We start from the raw sequence: 16,563 nt of genomic DNA on the forward strand, positions 1-16,563 counted from the left end.
GGGAGTGAAAGCTCTTGAAATCACACCAAATAAGAGCAGAAACGACAAGAGCTGGTTGGAGGGTAAACTGTTGAAACCATGTCAAACAAGAGCAGAAGAGGAGAGCAGAGCTGAAGAGACAAGAGGACAGTTAGAGAGCTAGAGCTGAAATATCAGGTTTTCTGGAAATGCTGCTCTGAGACATATGAATACCAAATTACTTCTCCTTTTTTGAGTTTACCTCATCTTGTTTTCCATGAAAAAATAAACAAAACAAAATGAAAATTCTGCCTGTTTTTTCAGCATTTGTTATTCAAATTTTATTTGTGGTTGATAATGAATGACTACTTTGTGAACGTGTGTACATGCTTATGATAAATACATATAATAAGCTCAATTTCAAAATGCAATATATCCATGTTGTGGAAAACCAGTACATAAAGTTCAACACTGAACATTTCTAATGTGTGTGTGTGTGTGTGTGTGTGTGTGTGTGTGTGTGTGTGTGCGTGCTGCAGCAGTGGAGGTGGACTGTTAGCTTGGTTGTCATCAAGTCTAATTACTCAGCCCAGTCAGGAACCCACCTGTCAACAGCCCTCACCAATCATGCATTCATTACACACACACACACACACACACACACACAAATATACTTGTACATACAAAAAAATAAGGTCCACACCCTTATTAGGAGGTTAGAGGCAGGAAAGAATCACATAAACACATCCAAACACACTACACTACACACACAAAAATGGACACTTATCTACTTCACCTAAACCTGAGCTGCCACCAACACACACACTCCAATAACTAAGCAATATTCTCCTCCCCAGATACTCACTCATCCTCCACACACCCTGTAAGTGGACACACACACACACACACACACACACACACACACTAAACTCATCATGTCATCTCCCATTATGTTGCTGTTGTCAGGCTCCATCTACTTACCTACATGCAGTGACAGTGTCGTGCTGCTCTAGCCTGCCCAGTGAGTCATTGGACCTGTTATGTTACCTTTCTGTTAAACCCCCAAAGTTGATGACTGCACCTACTTAGGGCGTGTCTGTTTTTACATGGAATCCTATTCAAAGCAGGCGTTTGAAACCCACAGAACGGTCCTCTAAAAAAGTTGCATAAATGTTGCCACTGATGGTTTTTTTTCTGTGGAAGCAAGTTCAGCTTTTCAGAAAAATAATTTGCGATAACAACCACTGTTTTGTCAGCCAACCAATCATGATGAGAAGAAAAGGCTGCTATGGGATGGTAGTGGCTTTCCCTAAAAACAGCAACCACAAACATGCAGAGGAGGAGCAACAGTAAAGAGCTGGCTGTGTGTCGGCTGCTGGCTGCTCACAGACTCTGTCTGGACGGCTTTTTTAAAAAAAAAAAAAAAAAAAAAAAGGCTCGTTGTCTGCTCTACATTATGGCCAAATGTGGCTAAAAATGGTACACTAACCAGCTGGAAGGTGGATGCAGAACATTGCTGGTACAATCACAATATGAAGTTTTTCTGCCTTTTTTTTAGTAAGCCCCCACCCCACCCCCCAGAAAAAAACACTCTTGGTCTCATTTTTTGAGTTTGTGTGCAGGTCAGGTTCAGGATGTCTAGCATAATATTAGCTCTGCTAATCATTTGATGAGGGAGATCCTAGTATAAAAATGATTTGAGGACACTCAACACAGGTTTGATGATTCAGAAATGGACACACAGCAGCACTTAGTCCAGTCTAGCGAGACAATAGATGACCCCAATTTTTTTTTTTTTTTAGCTCTGTCAGTCTAATGCTTCCACACAGGCGCTGCTGTATTGATGTGTGTGTGTGTTTGTGAGTATATGTGTGGGTTAGGGTACCTGATGGCCACGTCAGCCTCCAACCCGGTGACGTTCATCTGTAGAGCTCGTTGGAAGGACAACAGTGTGTTCTCCGGGGCAAGCTGGAAACACACAAACATGCACACGCACGCACGCACGCACACACGCACGCACACACGCACACACATAGTCAGAACAGTACTTGACTGATTGTCACTCAATTATGGATATCTTGTAAGTGACCTTACTGTTAGACACTTATTACTATTGATGAAAAAAGCCTGATCAGATAATATGTGAATGGTAACACCATGACAGAATAAGACCTTCTTCCTCATGAGAAGGGTTATATAGACATGTACTGTATCAAAAAACAAACATCTGTCTGGCACATATCACAGAAATGTGTGTAGATCTCACTTGTCCTGCTCAGCCTCCTAACTCTCTGAACAAGAAGTCGTGTTATAAAATGAACAGGGCTGGGCTGGGTTGCTGTTTAACTCTTTAAGTCAAGGTTATGATCCAATAGCAAACCAAGCCAAACAACCCTCAGTACAAAAAAATTCCCATAGAGCCTCGTGGCCGATAATGATCAATGATGGCGGAGGGGATGCCATGGGATAAGAAGAATGCAGCTGAAGTTTGCAGTCAATACTGTCAATGAGCGCTTCTGGGAAACTGAGTCAAGTCATGTGGTTCATCCCTACAGTATCAGTGTCTCACAGCTAATTTTAGATTCCATTGTGCTGATGATCACTTTACTCCAGTAAACAAGAGCTGGTCTTGTTTGTGGATGTGAGAGTGAGTGTCTGTTATCAATAACTTGGAACTCACCATTAGTTCTAATGTGCCAAACACATAAATCCTTCCCCAAGGTAACATACTGAAATCACAATATTAAACTAAGCTCATGAATCAAATGTCCAAAGCTGCAATGTGCTAGGGTATGCATGAATCATATTTATAGTGTGGCCACTTATAGAAAAGGCTCTAAGAGGCTCTTAAAAGCACTGCAGTGAAGTCTAACATATAATCTGTGAGAGATGTAATAAAACTGAAAACAAACAAACAGAAACAAGTTAATATCCAGTTGATTCTCCTACATAGCGGGCTGACAAGTGAATAATGGTCTCTTCTTTCTCTATGCCAAACGTGACCACAGAAAACCAAGTAGAGTGTATTCTGATTCCCTGTCATATATCAGGCAGGGAGCACCTCCAGCACACCTACCCCTTTCTGTGCTATTTTCAGTTCCACAACCACAAGGTCATTAATAGACTAGAATAGCCTTTGGTGGTGCAGAAGAAGAATAACGACTGAAAAGAGGAAAAATCTATAGGATGTGACACAGTTTTTCCTGAGCCTTGTCCAAATCAGAATGAGCTCTATGTTTCTTATAGGGCCACTAACAGGCCATTAAAACTGTATAGTGTAGGCTCTTGATAGTGTAAAATCATATGTAATGTGTGGCAAGTCGTTTGTTTCAAGCCCCCACAATCTGATTGGATGGTGGCAGTGAGCTGACTCACCATGGGTGCTCCCTGGTGGCCGATGACATCAGGGCGTTGTTTGAGGCTGGCGGGATCCATGATGCAGGGGGAGGTGATGGACAGAGGAACCATGTAGAGGCCCAGCAACACACTCAGATATAGCAGCAGAACGACCACCTGGAATCCTGAGAGGAGAAACACATACATCTTGAATTTCCTGAAGTTATTACTGTGATTGAGGAAATTCAGACTATCCATAATTTAAGCACAACGATCTAATGTCAGAATGTGTATTTGCAAATGGCAGCCAGGTTTTACAGCAAATGAGCACTGATCAGATTATATCTATAGTCGTGTGAATAGATGGATGGCTTTTTCACATATGTGTTCAGTAATTAATGTGGTACAATGTGGTACAATTTCAGTAAATATGCAGCGTACTAAATAATACACACACACACACACACACACACACACACACACACACACACACACACATACAGAGAGAGGTAAAGGTGCTACGGATCTTCTATTGCACCAGTGATAAATGAGCTCTCTGCCATACTGTCAGTGTTTTTTTCTGGACACATTATTTGATTTGTGCCAAGAAAAATAATTTTGTGCTTTCAGTTTGCAAAGAGATGTCTGGCAGAATCAGTTTTTCTGAAAGTGGGTGATGTGTTATACTGTAGCTATGGTGTTATAACCAATGACACTGACCTCAGGGGCCAATGAAATACACTTTCCTCTGCAACATTTTAGGGCAAGTGAGTGATGAAGTATGCACACACACACACACACACACACACACACACACACACAGGTGGCAGAGTCTTGGTTTCAAGGTTAATTCCAGGACGAAGTTAAATACGTCAGCCAACTCTTGTTACAGACAGGAAACTGAAAGCCTTCATCGAGACACACATAAACACTATTCACCAGCCTACATATGCAAAACACACACACACACACACACACACACACAAACAATCACATTCTATTTGGTATTCAGATTCAGATATGTTATGATGCAGTGAGAGACACCTGACCAAGACCTTTCCACCTCCTCTAAAGTCTCCTCTAAAGAAAACCTCCAAAGGCAGCTGAATAGAAAAACATCTTTTTATGGTATTTAAAAATCCATCAAAATTGGAATTGCCTTGTACAATGAGGGAACATGGTCATTTGCCAAAAAAAAAAAAAAAAGAAGAAGAAGAAGAGGGAGAGAGAAAGTGGGCACTTGTGTAATTCAATGGGAGTGAAGCTGTCCAACATGAATGTAAACTGTGAACTGAAATAAAAGCATTGCTACTGAAAAAAACTCCTGCACCAGCAAGATTTCTTTGACAGTGATTTCAGGTACCATATACTCTTGTCCCCATTTGCTGTTGCTGCTCCATACTGTGCTCTGCCTCTGTACCCATTTTATTTTTGTTTTAGCATGCTATATAAATAAAGCTGACATGAGTAATATGTTATACTATGCAAATCCTTTCTCATTAGACATTACAGGCACTGGTGGCAGCTCAAGGCCAAGCACACAATTCAACAGCAACTAATCCCCAGATAGTGTCTTGTGTTTGGAGAAAAAACAATCCGAGTTGTCCTGGCCGGAAAACATCACATGAGCCGCAGGAATGTTCGTTATCTCCAACACCCTGGGTGGAGGTCCTGGCCTCTGTCTACATGCTGTTAATCATTTACCAGCCTTCCCGTCTCTCTCTGTTTGTGTGTGTGTGTGTGTGTGAGGTAAGCTTTTCTCCTCTTCTGTGGTCATTGCAGAGGTAAAGTGCTCATACAGGTAGGACTTACTTGTTTTCTCTGAGCGGGCGACTTGCCCAGCCACGATCCATGACAGTGCTGTGACCGCAGCGAGAGCCCCTATGTGGAGGAATGGACCTGTGGCCTGGATGGAGGAGAGAGACAGAGAAGGAGAAGGGCACAGAGAGAAGATAGAGAAACAGAGGGGAAAAAAAAGCAGTCACAGAAAAAAGAAAGAGAATAGGGCATTAAAAAGGAAAACAAGAAGGGAAAGAGAGATAAAGATGAAGAGAACCGAAAGGATTAGAATTACTGCGGTCATCTTAATGCAAATACATTAAAAATCTATGCCGAGATAATAGTCTTTCTGCCACTACCACCAATCAGTTCCAGTAAAGCTGCGTGTCCACTTAAATTATATTTTCCTTGTGGTGCAATTATCCCATAGGGATTCACAGTAATTACAAGCCTCTCATGCCTCTTCCGAAGTTGTTTTGCTCTTAAATGAATTCCTCCTTGGTTTATAGGTGTTTTGATGTGTAGTGCTGCTGGATATGTAGTTTGCTTTATTGTGTGCCACTCCATATATGTATTGATGGGTGCAGACATTGGAAGCTACGTATCAAATCTGGAAAGTACATTACAAATTCTAATGAATTTCTGACATGCTCTTAGGGATACTAACACAAAATACAATAAAAAAATAAAATCAAATAAAATAAAAATAGTGCTTGTGTTTCAAGTTTTTGGGACAGCTGAAGGCCCTTAAAGATGATGCAGTCGGTGGAGTAGGGATGAACTGAGGACAGACACTGGTAGAGGATATCGGGCTGATACCACTCTAAAGCAGACAAGTGAGAATTTCCACAGCACCAAAATCTGATACTGAGAGCCATGAGTGCCACATAATAAATCAATGCAGCATGAGTTGATTTGTTTTTGTCTTTTTCCAAACACTGAAGAGCTACACTATATTACCAAAAGTATTCGCTCACCCATTCAAATGATCAGAATCAGGTGTCCTAATCACTTGGCCTGGCCACAGGTGTATAAAATCAAGCACTCAGGCATGCAGACTGTGAAACAAGACATTTGTGAAAGAATGGGCCGCTCTCAGGAGCTCAGTGAATTCCAGCGTGGAACTGTCATAGGATGCCACCTGTGCAACAAATCCAGTCGTGAAATTTCCTCGCTCCTAAATATTCCACAGTCAACTGTCAGCTCTATTATAACAAAATGGAAGCGTTTGGGAACAACAGCAACTCAGCCACGAAGTGGTAGGCCACGTAAAGTGACGGAGAGGGGTCAGCGGATGCTGAAGCGCATAGTGCAAAGAGGTCGCCGACTTTCTGCACAGTCAATTGCTACAGAGCTACAAACTTCATGTGACCTTCAGATTAGCCCAAGTACAGTACGCAGAGAGCTTCATGGAATGGGTTTCCATGGCCGAGCAGCTGCAGCCAAGCCACACATCACCAAGTGCAATGCAAAGCGTCGGATGCAATGGTGTAAAGCACGCCGCCACTGGCCTCTAGAGCAGTGGAGACGCGTTCTCTGGAGTGATGAATCACGCTTTTCCATCTGGCAATCTGATGGACGAGTCTGGGTTTGGAGGTTGCCAGGAGAACGGTACATTTCAGACTGCATTGTGCCGACTGTGAAATTTGGTGGAGGAGGAATTATGGTGTGGGGTTGTTTTTCAGGAGCTGGGCTTGGCCCCTTAGTTCCAGTGAAAGGAACTTTGAATGCTTCAGGATACCAAAACATTTTGGACAATTCCATGCTCCCAACCTTGTGGGAACAGTTTGGAGCGGGCCCCTTCCTCTTCCAACATGACTGTGCACCAGTGCACAAAGCAAGGTCCATAAAGACATGGATGACAGAGTCTGGTGTGGATGAACTTGACTGGCCTGCACAGAGTCCTGACCTGAACCCAATAGAACACCTTTGGGATGAATTAGAGCGGAGACTGAGAGCCAGGCCTTCTCGACCAACATCAGTGTGTGACCTCACCAATGCGCTTTTGGAAGAATGGTCAAAAATTCCTATAAACACTCTCCTCAACCTTGTGGACAGTCTTCCCAGATAGTGCGGCGGCATAGCTAAACTATCGTTCATTTTGTGATAAAAGCACCAAATTTGGTAGATGTGTTGGTGGATATATTTCAAACAAATCTGGATATTGGGCCATCACAAAAGCGCCCCCTAGTGGCCATAGCAGGCATTTGATTTGTTAAAATGAATAAAAATATAAAAATGATTCATTAAAATATTTAAAAAATGTAAATACACATTAAATTAAGAAAAAATACAGTTATACACACTCAGTTTCTCAAACACTTTCTGCCCCCCCCCCACCACAACCACCACTGCAAGCCAGCTAGCCAACGAGCTGGCTAGCATATATTCAGGACCGAAAATTGAAAAAAGCCCCTTAGGAAACAACATGGAAGGCATTTTTGAGGAAAAACACTTTATCTGTTGTTTCTGTATGATTATTTAATGCTGAATCCATTTCTGCTGTATGCCAAGCTGTAAAAGTTACAATTTAGTCATAATTATTGATTAATTAGCATAATTATTGATTAGTCGCCCAAAGTCAGAAATGGCTATCAGTTTCCTATTTGTCAATATTCTATATATGATTGTTTGGTATCATTGTAAAGGGGACCTTCTCAGCTTTCATTTAAGCCCATGGGTGTCTCTTTCTGACAAACACAGAGATCACATGACCTCCTTAAACCATAAATTACACACATTTTCCCACATTTTTCGCCTAAACTATATAGTTTCTTTTATCCCTGTGGGATCAAGGGATATCAAGGACCCAAAAGACAACATCCACAATACCTAATGGACTTTGAGGATTCAGGAAATGTATGATATACCCACACTATTTCTTTGTGAGAGGCTATTGTGAGCCTTAAAATAGCAGTAATCGACTCAGGCCCATTCACCTCCATTCATTCTCCAGCATTACGTGAAAACGACCTCACCAATTGTTTACCGTAGATATAATGATATTATTACTAATACAAATGTAATAATAATCAAAGGCCAGGTAGACATTTTTCATCAATTTAATTAATTAGTAAAAATTAACTGAACGTGGCCACTAATTATTACAAATATGGATGATAATCATTGGATCAAAACAGTAGTGCATTACAATTTTTTTGTGATCACATTTTTTCTTCTTCAGTGCATTACATATTCATGCAAAGGTCACTTGACTTTCGGCACTGACAAGATGTAGTGCATGGGTTTGGCATCCAGTTGTGCAGCCACAGGTCACTAGCTCCTCACAGGCATCTGGAACTGCAGGCAGTGACATGAGTTCAGGAACAAGCGCATTGTCCTCCATCTTCCATCCCATATTTTCAGGGGGTGGGAGCACCGGGTACTGCAAGTGGGCCTGCCGCCAGACCAAAGTCTGGAAGTGAACACGCTGGATGTGAAAGTTCAGAGCATCTCTGGTGGGTGGCAGTCTCTCTGTGGTCATGCTCTTGACAAACATGCCCAAACTGACTTCACTGATGTTGTTTGTGTTGACTGCACCATATAATTTGCAGAAGAACACTTCTGCATCCATGATGGTGGAGTCATTCACCTCCGGACCTTCACCAAGCCTGTTGAGTAGATCACTGGGCTGCCTAAACACATTCCAGCAGGTCTTGTCAGTGCTGAAAGTCAAGTGACCTTTGCATGAATATGTAATGCACTGAAGAAGAAAAAATGTGATCACAAAAAAATTGTAATGCACTACTGTTTTGATCCAATCATTATCATCCATATTTGTAATAATTAGTGGCCACGTTCAGTTAATTTTTACTAATTAATTAAATTGATGAAAAATGTCTACCTGGCCTTTGATTATTATTACATTTGTATTAGTAATAATATCATTATATCTACGGTAAACAATTGGTGAGGTCATTTTTATGTAATGCTGGAGAATGAATGGAGGTGAATGGGCCTGAGTCAGTTACTGCTATTTTAAGGCTCACAATAGCCTCTCACAAAGAAATAGTATGGGTATATCATACATTTCCTGAATCCTCAAAGTCCATTAGGTATTGTGGATGTTGTCTTTTGGGTCCTTGATATCCCTTGATCCCACAGGGATAAAAGAAACTATATAGTTTAGGCGAAAAATGTGGGAAAATGTGTGTAATTTATGGTTTAAGGAGGTCATGTGACCTTTGTGTTTGTCAGAAAGAGACACCCATGGGCTTAAATGAAAGCTGAGAAGGTCCCCTTTACAATGATACCAAACAATCATATATAGAATATTGACAAATAGGAAACTGATAGCCATTTCTGACTTTGGGCGACTAATCAATAATTATGCTAATTAATCAATAATTATGACTAAATTGTAACTTTTACAGCTTGGCATACAGCAGAAATGGATTCAGCATTAAATAATCATACAGAAACAACAGATAAAGTGTTTTTCCTCAAAAATGCCTTCCATGTTGTTTCCTAAGGGGCTTTTTTCAATTTTCGGGCCTGAATATATGCTAGCCAGCTCGTTGGCTAGCTGGCTTGCAGTGGTGGTTGTGGTGGGGGGGGGGCAGAAAGTGTTTGAGAAACTGAGTGTGTATAACTGTATTTTTTCTTAATTTAATGTGTATTTACATTTTTTAAATATTTTAATGAATCATTTTTATATTTTTATTCATTTTAACAAATCAAATGCCTGCTATGGCCACTAGGGGGCGCTTTTGTGATGGCCCAATATCCAGATTTGTTTGAAATATATCCACCAACACATCTACCAAATTTGGTGCTTTTATCACAAAATGAACGATTGTTGTGATATATTGAGCTAAGCCGCCCCACTAAGAAGAGTTGAAGCTGTAATAGCTGCAAAAGGTGGACCGACATCATATTGAACTCTATGGGTTAGGAATGGGATGGCACTTCAGTTCATAGTATGAGTAAAGGCAGGTGAGCGAATACTTTTGGTAATATAGTGTATGTGTCTAATGGGAGGACATTGATTACAGCTCAATGATTTCATCCAGTGCCCTCAAACCCATGGTCTTAGGCTCAACTGTTATGGAAAAGGCATTGACCGGCTCCACTTTAGGTATCATAACACTCAGTGTAGTTCTCAGACTTGGCATTGATAACAAAAAGAAAAATGTCACCAAGGCTTCCCTGTGTTGCAGCTCACTGACCTGCAGTGATATGGGGACAACATCCCACTCCTCCCACCATGTTTGATTGACAGATATCACCCCGACGATGGTGGTGAGCAGAGCAGCAGTCACTCCAATCTGTGGAGAGAGATAAAGAGAGAAAATGAAAGAGGCTGTCACCACAGATAGAGCCCCAGATAGAAGGTTCAGTTCACCCACCCCCTTGTAATCCCCATCACCCACCACACCTGTCAACATTATGCTGTGAAACAAAGGGAGACTCTCTTGGTCACAAATTGCCTACCCCCCACCACCACCACCACCACCACCACCACTATATATAATCCTATACCACAAATGTATAATGGAAATTAAAAAAAAAAAAAAAAAGTATAAGGACAGTAATTTTAAGTCTTACACTGATACGGTATGTAACTTGCAGTGAAATTCGATAACATAAGCATGAGCATATTAAAAAAAAAGCTGAAAATACTTTCTTTACATTTACGCCACAAAACATTGCCTACTTTTACACACACGTAATACCATTTCTAGAAAGAGAGCGTGTGTGAATCAGTGAGTTGTCTCACATATCTGCTAACAGAAAAAAGTGAAATAAAAATACCCAACATCTCAAATATAAAATCTGTTGCATCCGTTTTCAGTGTGGACCAGCCAGTTCGCGCTGATCCTTTTTAAAAGATGACCTTTGGCGTGGGCTGCCTAATGTTTAAAGTAGATTAGATGGTCTGTCAGACTTATCTGGCAGCATAAATTCCACACAAAACACCCACTGGATTGTGTTAGTGTGTCAGAAAATCTGAGATTACAGGGAAAAATGATAAAATATGAGGAAAGTGGGAGAAAGGGTTAAAAAAATAGAGACTCCTGGTAAAAACAGGAGTGTTGACAGGTATGCCACCTACACATACACACACAAATATCAACTCAGACTCAAACTTGGCACATTACCTTATGGAGCCAGTGCAAATTCAATTGTTGCCCAACCGCTATGTGGCACAGTGCTAAAACCTGAAAAACACAAGACAGAGACACACAGTCACGATTTTCAAAAACAAGTCTGCTTGACAGATCTCAACTTGTGTCACCGTGGGAACACTTATGTCTGGCAGCAAACAGACTTGTCAAAAGTTGCGTTAACACAACCAAGGTAATGTCTCTGGCATACCTGTAGAGACTCCTCAGTGAATATTTGATGAAGGACTCACCATTAAAAATGCAATATAGGTGAAGCCAGCAGCGGTGGTGGCCAGGATGGGAACTGTGCCATCGCTCCACTCTCCAGAGCGATTGTAGAGGAACCTGCAGGAACAGGAGAGTTAATAACATTTCTCTGCATTTGCATCATCTTAAAAACCCAAATCTGAATATAGTTTATAGCAGCATAATATCACTTGCTATGATAAAAACTATGAATTTGCATCATGACGATTTGTGTCAACCGAAAAAGAAAGGGTAAATGTGTTTCCATAAATAGACAGTGGGAAGATAAAGGGGTAGCAAAAACCCTGTCAGTGACTCCTAACCTGCTGTCTGAGGCTCAAAAGCCTTTAATTCTCAGTGAGACACACATTAAAATAATTCCCTCAACTATAATGCTTTATTGCTGCAATAAAGGTACAGACAGAGAAACACAGAGACCACTGCTAAGCTATGGACAGAATCGGTACCACAGACATTATGTAATTGTTAACGGATGGGTGGCACATTATTGACAACTGGTTTCTGAAAAGGACAGTCCTGCCTTGTGGCAGAGCCTTCAGGAAGTGAAAGGAACAACAAAGAAATACTGCCTGTACAGTAGTATTCCACCTTCCTTTGATTCTGGCTACACACAGAGATTAATGCATGCAAACACCAGTGCAAACACCTGCGCGCACACACATACACATAACCCTGATATGTGAAGCAGAGAAGTGTGACACCGGGTGTTTCAAGATGGCCTAGTGGGCTGACAGCTGCAGAGCAAGTGTGTGTGTGTGTGTGTGTGTGTGTGTGTGCGTGTGTGTGTGTGTGAAACATGACAGCTAGGGCCTATAGCACACCACACTGCTAATTAAATTCAAAGCCTTATCAGTGATTCCAGTGGCACAAAGGCACCACAGGGTCATTTAGATCATCATTCATGAATCACTGGAATACAAAAGAACAGGGAAATGGTCAGCGATGCATTCAAGAACACAAAAAAAGCAGAATGAAAAGCTGTGAATTTGTAAATTTCCTATTAGAAGTGAATGGAAATTTAATATATAAAAAAAGGACACCCTGTTAAAATAAATAAATAAAGACCAGAAAGATCACATCCCTGATTTGGCTCTTTAGAGACCATGAGAAGAAGGAGACATGAACATAAATATATTACAACAGTTTAAAGTAAACTGGTGGATAAATAGAAATGGAAAATTAATAAAGAAGGGACAGACAAAGCAGAGCAAGAAATGCAGCAGCATGTTAATGAGCAACAACTTGAAAATGCAGAGTGCTGCCAGTGAAAGGAAAGGAAAGGGAGAGGAGGTGAAGGAGGAGTCGTGGGAGAGAAAGTGCAAAGACAGTGACCTTGAAGGATAAAGCAAACTGTTATGACATACTGTACAATACAAACCCATGTTCTGTCATAGCTCCTACACACCAGGCCCTTATAAGTGAAGAACTGTATTCTGAAAACCTATCCTCTAACTGTAAAAATCATTAGCAACACTCCCCAGCATCGAGCTGCACCCCCTTGTATCTTGTCCATGCCTCAGTGATCTCAAGGTTTCAAAATCTGTCTTCATCTGAGGTCGAGTTGTTAAGCCCACAGGGGACTGCACTATTTCATGCAGATTGACAGAGGGTCTTAATATTTTGTAAACTTGTATGTTGTCACAGGGTAGTGGAGGAGTTTGGGGAAGAGAAACACAGAGGGAAGACATGACAATGGATACAAAGCCCCAAGATAGCTGTTGTGGTCTCTTTAAGAAAAAAAAAAGAAGAAAGAAACAGTTTAGGGAGTGCAGTGGTCAAGTGAAAGTGATACAGGGCTGAGAGATATCTGGGCAATATTGACCAAGGCATTGTCGTTACGCAACAGCTTAATCTGTGCAGGGCTGGATGGTCTCTGCTCAGATTAAAGCAGAGGGCAGATTAAACTGATGATTTCGGAAATCAACAAGCAAGCAAGCAGAGAGCAATGTTATGACTACACAATATTTATTTGCAGCCGAAACAATATGGCAAGGTCAGATGGAGATAAAGGATGGATAAAACATTGCATTAAAAAAGGGACATACCACAGCTCCGTTAATATAATTGTGGATATTAGTGTTTTTGATGTGCTGATCTTTTCCTTCAAAGAGGTTCATGAAAGAATGGAATGGAAATGAAGTGCATAAATACAGCAATGGACAGAGTGACAAAAACACCTGGCAAATCAAGCAAAATTTAAAAACCAGGCTGGTATTTTAGAGAAATATCAAAATATGGTGAGATTAAACACCGTACAGTATATAATATATATTTGGCTACAGTCCAGTTTTATCAGGGATGTGATTTTTCCATGAGTGCGTATTTTTTCTGGGCGATATGTTTTAGGCTATTGTACAGTTTTCCTCAACCTCACTCATGTGGGTAAGTACTCACCAGTTGAACTCATTGTAGTCGTTATGCGCCTCCCACCAGAAGTAGAACCAGACCAGCAGCAGACAGAAGGTAAAGAGGAGGATGAGGGACCACAGTAGCTCCCACTGGACACAAACAGACAAATAAAAACAAGAAAGGGCTTATTTAAATCTGCCAAATTAAATTATCATGTACAAAAGAAACATTACAGAGGTTACACATGGTTGAAGGTCATCTGAGGACACTAAAAAGCACAGCCTCTGTGTTGCTGTATGACTATTACAGCAGAAACCAAATTTGAAGGCTGTTAGTGAATACTGTGACCAAAACAAAAAGGAAACAGCAACGAGATACTGGATCAAGTATCTCAAGTATCACAAGCATCATTATGTTATTATTGTTATAATAATAATAATAATTATTAATAATAATTATTATAATTATTATCATTTTATTATTAAAGGTCTGGCACAGTCGTGGGCACACAGCAATGACAACTCAAAAAGTACTGCATGTCAATAGGATGATTTTTTGGTATTTTGTAGGCTAGACAAGCACACTCAACTTTCAAGTTTGTCCAAAGATGGAAAATCTTACAACACGAGTTGTATTAGTGTGCCAGGGGCTAATTTTCCATGACATTATTCTACACTGAACAGACAGACTATCAACCTGGCTGTTGAGACTATTCCCTTGTATACTTGACTCATTAGCAGCTAATGACTTTCAATAACTTCATATCCAAGCAGACTAATTGCCGTCCTGCTCTGTCCTGAACTTCCATACCATAGCAATTATAAAAACACACACCGAGATAAAGAACAGACACACACCACACTCTTGAGCCATGCCCAGGAGGATAATGTAGGTGCACGATGCCATACACACAACCTGTCCTCTCACACACATACTCTCCCTAGTTTCTCTGAGTACTTTAAGTACATCTAAACTTTTCCAGTGACTCATATGACAACCTTTTGACCTTTTCACAAAGCACAGACAATTGGTCTTCATTTAAAACAGAGCTTGGAGCTCAGCGCAGCCCAGAAAAAAAAATGGAGTAGCAGCAAATGTTAGCTGATTTTAATTGCTGTGATAACCCTTAGGCTTCAGTCCAGGTGACACACACATACACACACAGACACATACACACACACTTCCACATAGCAGGCTGACTAAAGGCTCCATCAGTACAGACTAAAGTTACACTTGTTATTTCAGGGCAAATTTAATGAATGATGTGATCACACCGGGATACATGAAGTGAGAATCTGGATACACAGGAGTCAGCAGAGCGGGAGAAAGTAAGGCAGACACTGATTTTAATAAAGACAGCCACAAAGGACACAAACAACAATTTTAAAAGCCAAAAGCAGACATACAATGTGATCTCAGAAAATCCAATCTTACAAACTGATTCTGAAGGGGGTGGGGAAATCACATAAAAATGGCATGGGTAACTGTAGTCGTTATTGTACAGTCACATCTGTTCTGATTGTGTCTAGAATGTACCTAGGCTGGGTAGGACAATTTGTTTTGGACAAACGCACACACATACACACACACGCATGTGAACGAAAGTACTGGGACACACCTCTTAATCATTGAATTCAGGTGTTTCATTCAGTCCCATTGCCACAGGTGTATAAAATCAAGCACTTAGTCATGCAGTCTGCCTTTACAAATTTCGTGAAAGAATGGGTTGTTCTAAAGAGCTCAATTAATTCCAGAGTGGTACTGTCAAAGTAATGTAACAGGATGCCACCATTGCAACAAGTCAGTTGGTGAAGTTTCTTCCCTCTTTCCCTCCTAGATATTCCACCATCAGCTGTAAGTGGTATTATTGCAAAGTGGAAGAGTCTAGGAACCACAGCAACTCAGCTATTAAGTGGCAGACCACATAAAGTTACAGAGCGGGTTCGCTGAGGCCCACAGTGCATAAAAGTGGCCAACGCTCTGCTGACTCAATAACTGCAGAGCTCCAAACCTCCTCTGGTATTAATATCAGCACAAAAACTGTGTGCCGGAACCTTCATGGCATGGGTTTCCATGGCTGAGCAGCCGCATACAAGCCGTACATCACCAAGCACAACACCAAGCGCCAGATGGAGTGGTGAAAAACACACCGCTACTGGACTCTGGAGCAGTGGAAACGTGTTCTATGGAGTGACAAATCATGCTTCTCTATTTGTGGTCTGATGGACAAATCTGGGTTTGGCGAATGCCAGGAGAAGTTTACCTGCCTGACTGCATTGTGCCAACTGTAAAGTTTGGTGGAGGAGGGATAATGCTATGGGCTTAATTAATGCTGTTATACACATATAACAGCATGAATTTTACCCTGTATATCTAAAATAATAATGTTGAAGAGACCACACTGCATACTGTACATGCAAACAAATGGTTACACCTCCATGCGGTTATAAATGTACACACATGAGGCTTGTGGTCAAATCCAATTACCCCTCTGGGATCAATAAAGTATTTCTGATCCTGATTCTGAAAAACACAGTTCAAAAGCTCATACAATGATAATGATATAGCTTTCATATTTCAAAATTCCCTATACTGAACCTATAAGCTTTCTTTAGTGTATCCACTTCCTGAATGGGCTGGGTCATCCATGATAAATTAACTCAGTTCATGCATGATAATGGAATGCACACACTCATGAACACACATGAAATGATGCCCACAGATTGCAGAGGGATGGTTTTAATGAAATTAAAGAGCAGTTTAGTAA

The 16,563-nt window shown here is 40.9% G+C and overlaps 1 protein-coding gene across 2 annotated transcripts in view; it reads right to left on the reverse strand.

Annotated features, from left to right (window-relative positions):
• Positions 1 to 16,563, reverse strand: part of gdpd5b (glycerophosphodiester phosphodiesterase domain containing 5b) — a 71,858-nt gene that overhangs the window by 13,060 nt on the left and 42,235 nt on the right. For both annotated transcript variants that reach the window (XR_003929227.1, XM_030067112.1), the window contains exons 3-9: positions 13,842 to 13,945; positions 11,432 to 11,525; positions 11,175 to 11,234; positions 10,242 to 10,340; positions 5,107 to 5,200; positions 3,334 to 3,479; positions 1,844 to 1,926 (exon numbers count right to left, since the gene is read on the reverse strand). Coding sequence is in view for 1 of the 2 variants with exons in the window: in XM_030067112.1 (XP_029922972.1) it covers positions 1,844 to 1,926; positions 3,334 to 3,479; positions 5,107 to 5,200; positions 10,242 to 10,340; positions 11,175 to 11,234; positions 11,432 to 11,525; positions 13,842 to 13,945 (680 nt within the window). In the remaining variant the exon portion in view is untranslated. The remainder of the gene's footprint in view (positions 1 to 1,843; positions 1,927 to 3,333; positions 3,480 to 5,106; positions 5,201 to 10,241; positions 10,341 to 11,174; positions 11,235 to 11,431; positions 11,526 to 13,841; positions 13,946 to 16,563) is intronic.

Source organism: Myripristis murdjan, chromosome 13 (genome assembly GCF_902150065.1).
Source record: "Myripristis murdjan chromosome 13, fMyrMur1.1, whole genome shotgun sequence".
NCBI classification, from domain to species: domain Eukaryota; kingdom Metazoa; phylum Chordata; class Actinopteri; order Holocentriformes; family Holocentridae; genus Myripristis; species Myripristis murdjan.